This window comes from Homarus americanus, unplaced genomic scaffold, assembly GCF_018991925.1.
Source record: "Homarus americanus isolate GMGI-L3 unplaced genomic scaffold, GMGI_Hamer_2.0 scaffold32583, whole genome shotgun sequence".
Lineage (NCBI taxonomy): Eukaryota > Metazoa > Arthropoda > Malacostraca > Decapoda > Nephropidae > Homarus > Homarus americanus.
The window spans coordinates 9,581,956-9,598,495 of record NW_024713129.1 but is presented as its reverse complement, the minus strand read 5'-3'; the positions used below and the strand labels follow the sequence as shown (position 1 = coordinate 9,598,495).

The 16,540-nt window shown below is 41.5% G+C and overlaps 1 protein-coding gene across 2 annotated transcripts; it reads right to left on the bottom strand.

The window, feature by feature from the left end:
* Window positions 1–4,074: 4,074 nt before the first annotated feature.
* LOC121866603 (general transcription factor II-I repeat domain-containing protein 2A-like) lies at window positions 4,075–7,571 on the bottom strand. Of its 2 annotated transcripts, none has more exons than XM_042366363.1 (2): window positions 7,143–7,571; window positions 4,075–6,210 (listed from the first exon to the last, which is right to left on the bottom strand). In XM_042366363.1, the coding sequence occupies exons 1-2, from the start codon at window positions 7,160–7,162 to the stop codon at window positions 5,037–5,039; spliced, it is 1,194 nt and encodes a 397-aa protein (XP_042222297.1). In that variant the 5' UTR covers window positions 7,163–7,571; the 3' UTR covers window positions 4,075–5,036. The 2 variants fall into 2 exon arrangements, with proteins under 2 accessions (XP_042222297.1, XP_042222298.1); XM_042366364.1 differs by having other exon boundaries at window positions 7,353–7,570.
* Window positions 7,572–16,540: the final 8,969 nt, after the last annotated feature.

Here is a 16,540-nt window from a genome sequence, read left to right as displayed (position 1 = left end):
ATTCCCTTAAGTAAGATGACATTGTACTCGGGGTAAATCATCCTACTCAAGGAATTAAACGGAGAGAATAACAATAAATTTAGTTACGTTAGAGTCTCAGTGATACATCGACACCATTTTAACTACTATAAGAGTCAGACAGATACGTTTTAAAGCCCCGGTAGAAAAAAAAATTACCCGACTAACATTGGAGAATCGACTAAAATTTTGTCGTAGATTAAGTGACTCGTCAGATACTTCATCAAGTCTCCATTAGGAAAATAATTAGTGATCTATTCATTCATCTCTATCTTCATAGTTTCTTTTAATTTTTCCTAAGTAATTAAATATCTCGCCCCAGATATACTCGTCATATATGACTCTATATACATTATTAGGGTAACATGGCTCTGGATATTATAATATACATAACTTAATAAACTAATTAAATTATAAACATTCCATACACACGAAGGCAAAATTCTTTTAAATACTACGAATTTCAAGGACATCTAAGCTTAAAATTACCACCTCCACCTTCCTCCCCCCTCACTCACCTACACAAACAAACAAACACGACCGACAACAACTCCCTGCACAAACAAACAAATAGACACAGCCGACATCAACAAAAAACGCTCGACTCCCGCGGGGACTAAGAAAAAATAGTTTTCTTGGTGTTTTTGTCTATGAAACAAAACACGAGGACCGCTGGCCCCTGACGCCCGTAACTCTCTGCCTGTCACCCCGCCCACACCATGCCAGGGGCCACATGCGGGCGTGAGTGGGTGTGTGGGTGGTCTGTCACCCCACCCACACCATGCTGGGGACCACATGCGGGCACGAATGGGTGGCCTGTTACCCCACCCATGCCATACTGGTGGCTACATGTGGGCGTGAGTGGGTGGGGTGAGGGAACCACATGTGGGTGTTTGAGTAGTTGTGTGGGTGGTCTGTCACCCAACGCACACCGTGTTGGGAGACACATGTGGACGCTTGAGGGTAACCTGTCACCACACCCACACCATTCTGAGAGCAACCTATGGGCTTAAATTATCATAAACTGTGTAAAGGAGTGACGGCGAAAGTGTGAGGAGTGTGGCGGGGGTAAGGTGTGCCCCACACACACAAACACACACAAATTAAAATGTAAAAAAGAGTCAGAAGAGGAGAAGTAAAAACAGGAACCCAGGCAGCGAGACACACGCAGAACACCCCGGCATTAAGATGGTCAACCAACCTCACATTACACACCTCCCACATCACCCATCATGATGTGTTGGTCAGAGTGATGACTTTGGTGATGGGTGGTGGGGTGTGGTGATAGTGGGGTGTGGAAGAATGGGTGCGGTGATAGAAGGGGAGATGGGAGGGGTGTGGTAATAGTGTGGGGGGGAGAGGAGGGGTGTGGTGATGGTGGGGTGGGGAGGAGGGAAGAGGGGTGAAGTGATGGGGAAGGGAGGAGTGGTAGGGAAAAGAGGTAGAGTATTGAGGGTGGGGCCTTAGGTGTGGTGTGGTGTGGTGTGGTGTGGTAATGGGAGGCGAATGAGATGGTGGAGAATGTGGGGGTAATGAAATGTGAATGGTGAAGGGATGGAGGAGATGGTGAATGAGGGTGGTGGTGATGGTGATGAATGGTGAGAGTAATGCTAGTGGTGTATGGTAGTTGTGGTGATGATATTAAGAGTTTTAGTTACTTGGTGATGGTGAGGATAATGGTGATAATGGTGGCGGTAATGATGATGGTTCTCACGACACTTGGATAACGATGACACTACTGATGAATGGTGAAGATAATGAAGGCAGCCATACACCATAAAGAGGATGGTGACTGAATTCCCCAAACTCTCGATGTTGAAATGAGGAATTTATAAGGAGGAAGAGGAAGATGAGGAGGAAGAAGAGAAAGAGGAGGAGGAGGAGGATGAAAAGAAGAATAAGAAGATGGAAATAATAAGTAGTAGTGATAATGATGTAATGGATAATGACGGCTGAACTCTCCAAAAACTCATTATGATGGGTTGAGTGACGACGGAGAAAATGATAATGATAATAATGATAATGATGACGCCAGGGAAGGAGGATGATGATGAAGGTGATGGAAGCGGGTAATAAGAAAATGATACGTATAATCCCGCTAACGTCGAGGATGATGACGCAAATTGACAAAATCGACGAGATAAAAGGGGCGTATCATCTCTCTCATCTATTTACCCCTGTGAAGAAAATTTCCCCAGTTCGTCTCTTGACTTCAGTCGCCTGGTAAGTAATTGAACCCCCTAGTTAGAGGTTCAAAAGGTCACGATTTCCCCCCCCCCCCCAGCAATTATATGATCAACCTGTGGACTTCTGCCATTGTGGTGAACCCGCCTTAGGGAGTCGTATACTTTGCCTCCTCGTAGCGGTTCAGGAGACAACGTCGGTGGGTGGGGTGGGGTCGAATCGGGTCAGAGGTCACTTAGAAGAGCAAATAACAAGTATAGACGTGAGTTGCGCCTGTTAGGGAATATGGATGTGTCCTGGAGGCAGGTCTGATCCACGTGCCTAGGTCACACACACGTCACACTTACCCAGCTTCTTGTGCGGATGGAAGAATCAACAACACCGTTTTTCACGCTTCCTGGCGACACACAAACATCCACTCTAAGACCACATTCTCTCACACACATACTTATTCGACATAGCTTTCCCCTCAGATCACATGAAGATTAGGCACCCTAGTTTAATTCACTTGATTAAACACCCTAAATTAACTTAACCTAACCTAACCTAACCATAGTCTAAATTAAACTAACCTAATCTAACTTTACCTAATATAACCTAATCTAATCTCGCCTAACCTTACCTAACCTAACTTAGTCTAAAGTAAACTAAACTACCATAGCTCAGCGCCTCCAGGTACCGTTAAGGTGTTTAATCATCAGGTGAAATAAGATTGTGGTCTAGCCTTCACGTGATCCGTTTTCACCTGGTTGTAACTGGTGATCACAGAACCTTATTTATCTGACTCACTTAACGTTAAAACACACAGTTAATGGCCCCCAAATAGCTCCGAAATTACACCCAGATTGACTGTAACTTACCGAGTGTTCTCAGGCCACACGTAACGGGGAAACGGACACATCTGGCAAGTCTCAAGGGAATCCGGCCACTAGAGATCTTTCCTGCTCGAGACAATAAATTCATTCTCAACCTATGTTAAGGAGTCATAACCCACACCGCGAGAACCAGCTGCCTGACGCTGGTTATTGTCAAACTCTCATCAGGAGTCTAAAATACGAGGCTACGGAGCGTCTGGGAGTAACCTAGAAGAACAGGGGGAGTGTGAGGGCTAGAAGCAGGAGTAGTGTGAGGGCCAGATAGCAAGGGGGGAGTGTGAGGGCTGAAGGGGTAAGGGTGTGTGAGGGGCCAGATAGCAGGGGTGCCCAGAGGCAGAGGTGAGCAGGGGGGAAGTGTGAGGGCCAGATAGCAAGGGGAAGTGTGAGGGCCAGATAGCAGGGGGGGAGTGTGAGGCCAGATAGCAGGGGGAGGGGAAGTGTGGGGCCAGAGGCAGGGAGATAAAGAAGAGGCACCACTTCAGAATGGCCATTGGTCTAGGGCAGGGTGGGCAACCTTTTTGAGTGTGTGTGCCAAAATCGACCAAATCTTTGATACAAAATTTTCTCTCGTGCCAACCAAAATTTCCGGGTCACATATTATTTGGTATCTTTTACGTAATGGGAGAACCTTTTCAAATAATCAGAAATCACACCGGGGTGGTAAAATCAGAGAGTTTTGTAAGAGTGATTTTATAAATCATGGGATATTGAATGAATGTAAAAATTAGTGACAGAATTTTTACTTAGTGGTTGTTCTTCCCTGTTGTTAGCGTGGATGTTTTATATTAGCATTTCAGTGTAAATCTAGTTGTCATATACATCCACACAATTTAAAGACGTTATTTTTAGCATCAGCAAAAGAGTAAACAATATTTTTTATTTGTTTATCAGATCATTCAGCCATTAGTTTTTGTAAACTTTTTTCAGTACATTACAATACCAAGCTCAATATCGATTTACTCGACTAAAACACAATAAAAGGATATAAAACTAAAGATATTCTTTTATTGATTCTTAATCCTTTATGAATGATGCATAAAAACCACAGAGAAAATATAAAAGTTATTTTACCTACAAAAATACACACTGTATTATATTAAACAAAAGGGAATCCTTAATATTTTTAACAGAATACATCAAATGAAAATTAGAGAACGAATAATTGTGAACCTTTTCTTTATTTAGAATCAATGAGACTTCTGCTGCTGCATCCCTGATGATAGATAATTTATATCCGGTTTATATTTTGTAACCTTGAGAGATATACATGCGCTACTAGTTTCATCAGTAAGGCTACTTCTATTATGAGACTTAACAGAGTTCATCACTGAGAACAATGATTCACAAGAATATGTAGATGAAAAAATGGATAGTAATGTTGTTGCAAGTTTTTTAAACAGACAAAAGTTTCTGGAATAGTATTCCAAGTCCTCAGTACCTCGTTTTCGGCATTTCTCTCTCTTACTCCCTTCTCTAATCGATCCTTTTCAATACTTTCCAAGTCAGCTCTAAGCTCAACAAATTTCTGCCTCCAAATTGAGCTAGTTTGAAATTCAATCAATTGCATTTCAAAATCATCCATATCTATCCATGAAAACTTCTGCAAGTTTAGTTCATCCAGTTTTATACTGTCTGGAAACTTAATGAATTTTGCAGTCTCTTCTAATTCTCTGAACCTAGCAAATCTTGTTGAGAACTGCTCAACAGTTGACTCAATGATGTTTACAAATAGCTTCTGAAGACACTGGCAGTCTGTTTTGTCATCCTTTGTGAGATCATTGATGTATTTCTTTAGGTTTGGAAAGTATCTAAATCTTTCACTATCTACATCCCTCTTAAAAACTCCTAGTTTCATTTCAAATGCCTTTATGTAATCAAACATAACATCAAGTGTCTTACCAGAGCCTTGTAATTTAACATTTAAGTCATTTAAATGTTCACATAAATCTGCAAAAAACATTAGTTTACAAACCACACGATGTCAGACATTTCTTTATAAGACATTTGTTGGTTAATCAGAAAGAGATTTATCTCATCCATGCATTCAACAAATCGTTTCAAAACAAATCCTCGACTAAGCCAACGAACATTGTTGTACATTGTTAGTCCTTTGTACACCGAATCCACTTCATTCAATAAATTCCGAAATTGTCTTTTATTTAAGGCACGTGCAGAAATGTAATTAACAACCTTGGTGACTGTTTGCATCACTTCTTGAAGTTCCCTTAGACCAGCTTTAGCACATAAAGCCTCCTCATGTATGATGCAATGAAAACCTATCAGCGGATGACCAACATGTTTTGCAAACAGATTTACAAATCCTGCTTCCTTACCAATCATACTGGGTGCACCATCTGTTGTGACGGATACTACTTTTGAAATGTCAATTTGTCGAATAGATAATTCGTTCACAACTGCTTTACATATGTCAGCCCCAGTGGTACGCTCAGGTAGTGTTACAGGGTTAATCATCTCTTCGCATACCTCATCATCCCTACAAAATCGAGAAAAAATTGCTAGCCTAGCTGATGATGTAATATCTGTGCTTTCATCAACACAAATAGAAAAGAACTTACATGAAGCTAAATCCTTTGTTAATTGGTCAGTTGTATTCATTTCCATCTTAAGTATCCTATCCTTAACTGTTTTTCTACTCACAGACAAATCTTTAATGCGCTGAATAATCTTGTCCTTTTCTGAAAGGTTATCAAAAAGGAAAGGAGCACATTCTAGCCATGCTTCTTTAATATACTCCCCATCACTGAGTGGCTTTCCATGTTGGGCAATAACTTTTGAAACCTCAAAACCAGCAGCAACTAAGTTGGAACTTGGCCTACCTGAAATAAATTTCATCAAAACATCAGACTGTTTTTTTGTCTTAATCATTTCACGAGAAATTAATTCTCTTCGTTCTTGCTCAGTTACATTACTTAAGTTTTTATGAACAGTTTCAAAATGTCTCTTCACAGAAGAAGTCCTACAAACAACTGATTCAGAACATAAAATGCATAATGCTTTATTATCTTTCTTAATCATGCCAAATTTTTCAGTCCAGTATTCTTTAAATTCTCTAATATCCTCTTCATTTGTATGACATCGTTTCTTGGCTGGTGGTCGTGACATTCTGTACAATCTGTAAATAAGGGGTAGAAAGCAATCATATGATGTGTAAAAAAAATAATTGCTCTCTTCGCACACTTTCCAACTTTAAGTTATACTTACTTTTAACACCAACAGCTATTTCATGATTTTTGTGTGGTTATATAGTAGAATGCGTTAATACAAAACTATTTTCTTTTGTAACACTTTTGGTAGAAATGCATAATAACCGAGACATTAATTTATAAATTATTAAAAAATATAAATAAAGAAATAAATCTGTATATATATATTCTGTATTCACATAGTATTATAGTAGAATGCTTAATACAAGATTATTTTCTTCTATAACACCTTCGGCCAAAATGCACAATACCTGAGTTATTATTTTATGAAGCATTATTATAAAAAAAATAATATCTCGGTTATTATACATTTTGGCCAAAAGTGTTACAAAAGAAAATAGTCTTGTATTAATGTATTCTACTATATAACCACACGAAAAACATGAAATAGCTGTTGGTGTTAAAAGTAAATATAACCAAAACCGGTTCATGGGGTGTAAAAATGTGGACAGAGACTTGTGGACTCAGACATTCTCTTCACAATCACTCTCTGCATACATATACCAAGGTTTATGAAAATCAGTTGGTGGATAATAAAAAAAATAAAAAATAAAATAAATTGGTACAATTATAGGCATGCCTACACAATGCAAATCAACGAGAAAGGCATGCATGCTATCTGATCACGTGCAGATAACACTTCATAATCCTGAATATTAATAATACATTTCCCTTAGCTTTAATAATAACTTATGTTTATGGCACATACAGTATGCTGAAGAACAGGCTTCATTAACCTCTTTTGGACCTTCTGACCAGTGTGCCAGATATGTCACGCTCCATAAACATACTCACTACCAACAAGTTCATAAAATTTTCAGCAAAGGTTTGCTTTACTCACTTAAGCGGGGTGAGATCCATTATTCAGCTTAAAAAAGGTCACATTTTAGGGGCAAAATTTAAATCGCCTTGCTAAGGTAAGTTGCGCCAAATTTTCCTTGTGCACAGGAGTATACAGATTCAGCAGTGTCTTAGGAACATCGATAAATTTATGGGTAAGCATGACAAACACTATGACAGCTGATAATTTGGACAGTAAATAATAACTTACTTGCACGTGGTCAGCGATTCTCCCTCTTGCTATGTTTACTTTGCTGGTTCACACTTCACACATTCACCACCAGAGGAACAATGATTAGAGAGAACGGATATGCATGTGACATTTATGGGACACTGAGCAAAAAAGCCATGTTCCCTTCCATGAAAGTTAAGACACCTTTTAAGTTAATGTGCCATATAATGACCCAGTGATCTAAAAGAGGTTGACTTTTGATATAATGTTTTTAATACAATCTCTGATAGCCAGATAATTATTACAGATCTTGGTGTAATATTTGTTTTTCTTTTAATTAAATTTAAACATTCATATAGCTGAACTTGGATTTTGCTAACCGATAAATTCTTTGCGAAACTGCAAAACTCGAAAAAATATATAAAATATTAATGATGGTGCTGGCGGCATGCGGTTACATATAAAGGTTTTTTTTTTTACGATGGTTCTGGTCTGTGTCGAAAGTACATATGCCTAAGCACGCTGCGGCCAAGGGCTGCCCACCCTGCCTGGGGGCTAAGGGTCACCTGTGTCAAGTTTAGGTTGATAAACATTAACACATTCGTAAACGTGTAATTTTCTTCAGTCACTCAACATTTAATGAAGATTCAGGCTCTTGATACGTACCCGGATCTAGAGTGTTTGGATGATGAGGTTCCACACCCGCCCAGGATCTACGCGCCCTGCATGTTACAGTTACACGCCCTGGCTACTACATTTACACGCCCTTCAGGAGGGGGGAGGGGGAGGAGGAGGATGGAGAGGGGGGAGGAGGGGGATGGGTAGGAGGGGGGAGGAAGGAGGTGGCAGGCCAGGTGGGGAGAGTTTCTGTTCAAGGTGAAGAGTTATAGTGTTGTGGTGCTGTGATGGTGAGATATAACCTAACCCACTTTAACCTAACCTAATCCAACCTAACCTAATCCATCCTAACCTAATCTAACTAAACTTAAATCTAATCCACCTTAATCTAACATAATACAACCCAAACCACTTTACCCAACCTACCTTAACCAAACCTAACCTAACCTACCTTATCCTACTTAAAGCTAATACACTTTAACCTAACCTAAGTGAACGTAACGTAACCAGCCCAAACAACCCATCCTAACTTAACCCATATTTACCTAATTTAACCTAACCCAAACTAACCTAGTCAAGCCTAGCCTAACCTAACCCACCTTAACCTAATCATCCGTAACCTAAGTTACTGTAATCTATCTTAACCTATCTAAACCAGACTCAACCTAATCTAACCTACCCAAAAAACCTTACACAACCTATCCGCTTTAACCTATCCAAACCTAACCCACCGTAACTTTACCTAACCCATCTTGTAATAATTTCAGAACACCACATCTCTCAGATATTCTCCAGCCAAAAGGTATATTACACAGGCCAGATGGCAGTAATTAACCTCACAAACGAGAATGCAACACTGATTGATTCCCTTTGATATTGCAATACCGCCTGGACCACCGTGTGCAACCTCACTCCCCCCAATGCATTTAGACTACACGTAATGCATCTTCACGGACGATTACCTCTTGTTCCTAGAAATAGTTACGTAACGTTTGCTGTGTACGTACTGTATATTGCAGCATCAATACAGCATCTCTCATAGTAACAGCATCTAGACAGCATATCTCATAGGAACAGCAGCTAGACAGCATTTCTCATAGGAACAGCAGCTAGACAGCATATCTCATAGGAACAGCAGCTAGACAGCATTTCTCATAGTAACAGCAGCTAGACAGCATCTCTCATAGTAACAGCAGCTAGACAGCATTTCTCATAGTAACAGCAGCTAGACAGCATATCTCATAGGAACAGCAACTAGACAGCATTTCTCCTTAGTAACAGCAGCTAGACAGCATTTCTCATAGTAACAACATCTAGACAGCATCTCTCACCAGCAACAGCATCTAGGCAGCATTTTAGACAGCATCTCTCTCGTAGTAACATCATCTAGACAGCATCTCTCATAGTAACAGCATCTAGACAGCATCTCTCATAGTAACAGCATCTAGACAGCATCTCTCATAGTAACAGCATCTAGACAGCATCTCTCATAGTAACAGCATCTAGACAGCATCTCTCATAGTAACAGCATCTAGACAGCATCTCTCATAGTAACAGCATCTAGACAGCATCTCTCATAGTAACAGCATCTAGAGAGCATCTCTCATAGTAACAGCATCTAGACAGTATCTCTCATAGTAACAGCATCTAGACAGCATCTCTCATAGTAACAGCATCTAGACAGCATCTCTCAGTAACAGCATCTAACAGCATCTCTCATAGCATCTATGCAGCATCTAGACAGCATCTCATAACAGAATCTAGACAGCATCTCTCTAGTAACAGCATCTACACAGCATCTCCCATAGTAACAGCATCTAGGCAGCATCCTAGACAGCATCTCTCATAGTAACAGCATCTGGAGCAGCATCTCATAGTAACAGCATCACACATCTCTCATCTAGTAACAGCAAGAATTTTCCCCCCCCCGCACCAGTTAGTTTCCTGGATTAATGATGTTTTGTGATTATTATTTATGGTGTCTAAATTAAGAGCGTGTGTAATAACTGCTTGCTGCATAAGTTACAGCATCCGTACAGCACCTACACAGCTTTTCCATCCCCGAGCAGCGAGACAGTGAGGCAGCCTAAACATAACAGCTTTCTCCGGGAATTACAACATCCGTATCAGGCTGTTAACTCTCCCTGACTCTCTTCCCTCCACAGCCACGCCCAATACAGCAAAATCAACACAGCTCAGGACACAAGGGTAGTGGAGCCGCAGAGCCGAGCCATATTGACATATCAGAGAGACAGATCCCAGGGAATGGGACAGGTGAATAAATTAATTGGAGGCAGCGGGGGAGGACGAGACACACACACACACACACACACACACACACACACACACACACACACCTGGTCAGGTATACCACCACCACTACCACCAACAGTACAACTATCACCACCGATATCACTACTATTGCTACCTACCATAAACCATGACTAACCACCATCACCTGTCTGCACTATCACCCTCTATCACTCCCTATACGATCACTACCATCTACCACCACCACTTACCACAATCACCACCACCACCACCAATAGCATCACTTCTATTTACACAACCACCTACACCACTATTTGCCACCACCTAAAACCACACTACCACCACTACCAGTACCACCGATCATCATTACCAACACCACTTACCACCACAACCATTTGAGATATATATACCATAATTTTCTCTCTCTCTCTCTCTCTCTCTCTCTCTCTCTCTCTCTCTTTCTCTCTCTCTCTCTCAACACCAGTGTCCCCTCCAACACGATGCAGTCTGAAATTCACGGGGCGGAGGAGGAGGAGGAGGAGGAGGAAAGGGGGAAGAGGAGGAAAGGGGGAAGAGGAGGAGGATGAGGAAGAGGAGGAGGATCAGGAGGAGGAAGAGGATCAGGAGGAGGAAAGGAGGAGGAAGAGGAGGAGGATCAGGAGGAGGAAGAGGAGGAGAGGAGGAGGAAGAGGAGAGGAGGATACCAGAACCACACATAACAGATGATAAATGCTTGCGGTGTTATACAGGAAGCGAAGGTGAGGAAATGGAGGAAGGAGGAGAAGCAACAGAAGGACTAAAGGAGGGAGAAAGAGGAAGAGAAGAAACGAAAAGAGGATTAAAGGAAAGAGAAGGAGGAAGAAGAGAAGCAACAGAAGGACTAAAGGAGGGAGGAGGAAGAAGTGAAGAAACAAAAGGAGGGGGGGAGGAGAATGAAAAAAGAAAACAAGAATTTAATATAGAAGAAAGATGATGAAAACAGAGAAGACAGATGAAGGAAGAGGAAGAATAGGGAGGAGAAGGAGGAGGAGAAGAAGAAGAAACTTTAAGAAACAAAGGAGGGACAAGAAGCAAGGAGGAGGGAAATTAGGTAAACAATGAAGACGAAAAAGAAGAGATGGAGGAGGAGAATGAATACAGAAATAAGTAGGAGGAGGAAGGGAGAAGGGTGGAAGAAGAGGAAGGCAGAGGAGGGGGTGGAAGATGTGGTGGAGGAAGAGGAGGAGAATGGGAGAAAGGCGTGAGAAGGAATAGGAGGAAGGGGAGAAGAAGTGAAGAAGAGGAAGGAGTGAGGAGGAGGAGAAAGCAAGAGTGAGGAGGTGGAGGAGAAGGAAGCAGGAGTGAGGAGGTGGAGGAGGAGGAAGCAGGAGGAGTGAGGATGATGAAGTGAGGAGGACGAGGAAGAAGGGTAAGAAGAACAAGGACAATAAAAACAACAATAAAAGTAAGAAAAACAAGGACAAGAACAACAAGAGCAAGAAAAAAGGACAACAAGAACAAGCGTAAGAACAAGAACAAGAGAAACAAGAACAAGCAACAGGTGTTGGACGTGTGTGGTGTAAACACAGGAAGTGGAGAGACAAAAGTTTCTGGGGAGCGAACCTTGGACACATGGTTGTAGCGACGGCAAAACCACCACCACGCCAGACAGTCTCACTAAAACAGTCAGTCAGTCCCCGCCAGTCACTCTTTATCAGTCACTGTGCCACTTACTTCCCCAGTCACATCTCCTGGCCCTCATTCCCTCGTTTCTCTCCCATTCCCTACTCTTTCCTTTCTTTCTCACACATTTTGTCTCCTCCCCCTCTCCCTTTTTTGCTCTCCATTCTTACTTCTCTATTCTTATTTCACAGTTTTTTCCTTTCCTCCCTCTTCTTTTCCTCTCCCTCTCTCTCCATTAACTCAAAACTTACACAAATACTTTACCAAGAATCGTTATAGATGCAGTAGAGGCCAAGAGTAATTTCGACGCCATCTTTTACTCGTGTCTCAAGTCAGACAGTGAAGGTGCTCGTAAATATTTTTGTCCCTTAACTAGGAAATTAAAGTTCTAACATCCCTAGTTAAAGCAAATTAATTAACGTAAATCCCTAATTACAAGTTAATTACAATAATCTTCAGTTAAGTAAAATCAATTAACTTGAATCCATTGTTAAAGCAAATTAATTAACTTACATTTCAAGTTCAGGCAAATTAATGACCTTAAATCTCTAGTTAAAGGAAATTAATTAACGCAAGTAAACATATCAATGATGATTTATTTCCCATCATACTTGTTGTTGCGGCAGAGGTGACGTAACTTGACAACATTTTACAGTCAGACAAATATCTCTTCCTCACACCCTCAGTTTCCATCTCTCATTGACTCATAACTTCCCCATCTATTAAGATAAACTCCTCAACAATCGTGGCCGGTAGAGAACCTTAATAATCACTACAGTAATATTAACGGGAGAAAACATTGATAATTACATAATGAGACCTTGACAATTTTCTGCCGTGGCAAATTTTCGGGTCACCTGAAGAGTGGGCCCACCAGCTCCATTCGCCTGATAAGTGAATACCCTAACGTTACATTGATAGAGGTTGGGTTAGGTTAGGTTAATCTTAAGGTTAATTATGCCGGAGGGGGGGGAGGGAACTACAGGTGATCCAAAATTTCAATCCCTTACCTTTATTGAGGACGAGTGTCTGTTCCACCACTTCAAGAGTCTTGTGTTTAGTTTCTAGATCGATGTGTTCACTTCCATAACTTAATACTGTACCTCCACTAACCCCATCACTACAAGACGCCACTTTTAGTATTTCATTTAGTTAACACCAGACGTTTTTCTTCAACACAGAGTCCCCCGTACACAAGGGGTTAATACACTACCTCCATAAGACATAATGTTCACCACTTAAATGTTAATATTCACCGGCTCAAAAGTTCACTCGAGCAAAAAGGCTGCTTCCATGCCCCCTCAAGTCACTTAAACACTCGTAAATTTACCTGTATTCTTGTAAGCGTATTTTCCTTTGCACTATGATCAACCACACATAAGTTCTTCACTAGATTCATAAGTTCCGCCATCAACGTCAAGTAAAGATAAAAAAGAAAATCCGGTTCTTCTCGTCCACAGGTCAAGCCAACAATGACTGCCCAGACATCAGCTGAAGCAGGAATTGTTTACCCAGGATGGTCAACGATAAGGCTTATACGTGCATAAAATAATATATGGCAATAGAATTCTCAAATTATATGTGATAAAAAGTTGAATATGCATAATCTGTATAATGTATATGTACAGTATATGACATAAATTTATTCGAAATTGTCTTCTTGATAGATTTTTTTTCAAGTAACTATTCTGGGCCGCCGTGTATCATTCTTCGTCCTAGGAAAAAAAAAACATACAAGCGCTTGCTGACACCACCCCAGACGCTGCTCCTTAACAAACAACTCTTCGCTATCTGTAACTGCTGGTTTGCAAATCGTTTTTAACAATTACGCTGTTGGTATTATCGTTAATTATTACTACATGTGTTGAAACTAAATACTACTGTGCAATATACATCAACCAGTTACAATGCCAACATTTTTAATAACAGTTACAATAAATAAATACATAAATATTCAAACGATACTGACTCACTCTTGCCAACTATTTTTCACATTTATTCCCGACCCCCGCGCCACCTGGCCTGACGCAGGGAAATATAATTGATCCCGTATAGAATGTGTACGTCCATCCGTCCACGGGTGCTACCTTTAATCCCCTAGTCCGTCCGTCCGTCCGTTATCTCTAACTATTTTCTGTTTCCCCTTCTTCCTTCTTCTATTTAGTCTTCCTTCCTTTACTAATCCAAACATCAGTAAAAAAAAAAAGTAGGGTAAGAGAAAAAGTGGGGGAGGAGGAGGGAGCTGTACGATAACTGCAATCCCATTCGGCACCAAGTTTACTACCATTGGATACAATATATAACTTATAATATAAACACAAGACACTAGTAAAACATTCACAACAAATGTATTTACAACATATATGTAGGAATAAAACATAAATTACAGGTCATTTTATAATTTTGTCTGTTCTGTTCAGGACAGTGTTGCCAGATATTTTGTCTCAAACACGAACCGTAGGTGTGTACTTATTCTTGTGGCAGACTGTACGTCCTCCGCCTGTCTCAAAGTGTGCCCGTCTGTCTCCATCGCTAAGTGGTTCCCGAGGTCAATGTATTTTGTTAAGAGATAAATGTGATCTAAATTTACGATATAAGGGATCACGTTAGTGTTGTGTGGGTCTATACATCAATTTAATTTATATAGGAAAAGCGTATTCGTTTACAGTCAGTGGAAGACGTTGTTTACCTCAGGAGGAGACAGTCATTGGGAGAGGATGGAAGTGACTGTTCGGTTAAGTGAGGAACTGAGATAGACTGTACGAGACTGTTCACGAAGGCCCGGTTACTCCATCACAGTCTTAAACAGTAGTGTTGGCGAGTTATAAAGGTCAGACTGTTAACATGCACTAACTGATGATGGTGTCAGTTGCATGTGTGGGGTTGTGGCGCCAGACACACGGTTGTGGCGCCACGCATGCGGTTGTGGTTCCAGACACGCGGTTGTGGCGCCAGACACACGGTTGTGGCGCCACGCATGCGGTTGTGGTTCCAGACACGCGGTTGTGGCGCCAGACACACGGTTGTGGTACTAGACACACGATTGTGGCGCCAGACACACGGTTGAGGCGCCAACAGGACCCGCCACCACACCCTGGGATACAGACCAGCAATATATATAAGTGGGGGAGCTGACGCACTAAGCGATCAGTTCACTTCCTGATGACGGCGAGGCAGGGAGGGAGGCGGTGGTGAAGACCTGCTGACACCGCTGGCTGGAGCCGACGTCTTGCGGGAGAACCAAGACTAAAATGACAAACTTAGACAGACGGACAGCCAGACGCATACACTCTGTCGTAGTGCATTATGATGATTTGTTTATCATAATTAATAAACTATCTCCACTGACCTCTTTACTACTGGACGCCATTTTTATTATTTTATTAGGCCAACACCAGACGACATTAGTCAACAGAGAGACGGCATCCATGGAGTTAATAGCAAAGAGAGAAGGAGTTTATCTTGGTGTATACAATGCCTAACACACACACACACACACACACACACACACACACACACACACACATATCACCTCTCATTATTACTGTCACTCTTATCATACACAAGTGTCACTTTGATTATAAAATGAAGTGAATCAAATGTACAGACAACACGCCATGCCTAATTGTCCTTATCAGTTATCTGAGCTCTTTTATCAGTTCACCAATCAACACTGCGTATTTAAGACCCCCCCCCCAGAGAAATCCACCAATCATAACAAAAGACTTACCAGTTTCACCAATCATAACCCGGGATGTAAGACCCTAAGAGAGGTCCACCAATCAAATCTCTTGGAATTTTGAGCCGTAATAAAAAGATTTACCAGCTTCACCAATCACAATTCAGAAAATACGAACAATGAATTACAAAGCTTTACCGTTCCGTCAATAAAAACACTGAATTTAGAGTCCAGACAACCAACCAAAACGCTGGATTTTAGAGCCCCGACTAGGGTTACTCACCGCCCCATCTCCTCTTAACAAGCAGTTAGGAGACATCAATTACGGGGTTAAACTGCCCTCGTAAAAAGCCTCGTCTTATCTTTATGGCGATCAACACGTGCACTGCATGGTGGTGTGTGTCTGTCTGCTGCGTGTGTGTGATCGTGGCGGTCCTCAGATGGTTGCCAGGTGGTGCAGTTTTACACAGGTAGTAGCTAATGTTAAGCAGGTGGTGGCTAACTTTAGACGGGTGGTAACTAACGTGTACCTAACGCTAGTGGGCGGGAGCTAATGTTTAACGACTGCTAACGTTAGATTTGTGGTAGCTAACTTTAGACAGGTGGTAGCTAAATTTAGACAGGTGGTGGCTAATGTTAGACAGGTGGTAGCTAATGTTAGACAGGTGGTAGCTAGCGTTAGACAGGTGATAACTACCGTTCGTCAGGTGGTAGCTAACGATAGACATGTGGTAGCTAACGTTAGACAGGTAGCAGCTAACGTTAGACAGGTGGTAGCTAACGTTAGTCAGGTGGTAGCTAGCGTTAGACAGGTGATAACTACCGTTAGTCAGGTGGTAGCTAACGATAGACAGGTGGTAGTTAACGTTAGACAGGTGACGACTAACTTTAGACAGGGGGGTAACTAATGTGTGTCAGATGGCGGCTAACGCATTAGAGGTAGGAGAGAACATTAAACAACAAGTAGCTAGATGGCTCTGCTGTGTGGTAAGGTGGT

Excerpts from the sequence above, each read along its gene's own strand:
- LOC121866603 (XM_042366363.1), bottom strand. The coding sequence starts at position 7,162 with ATGGATCTCACCCCGCTTAA. Across the intron at positions 6,211-7,142 it reads ATGGATCTCACCCCGCTTAA|ATTGTACAGAATGTCACGAC; the intron begins GTGAGTAAAGCA and ends CCTTATTTACAG.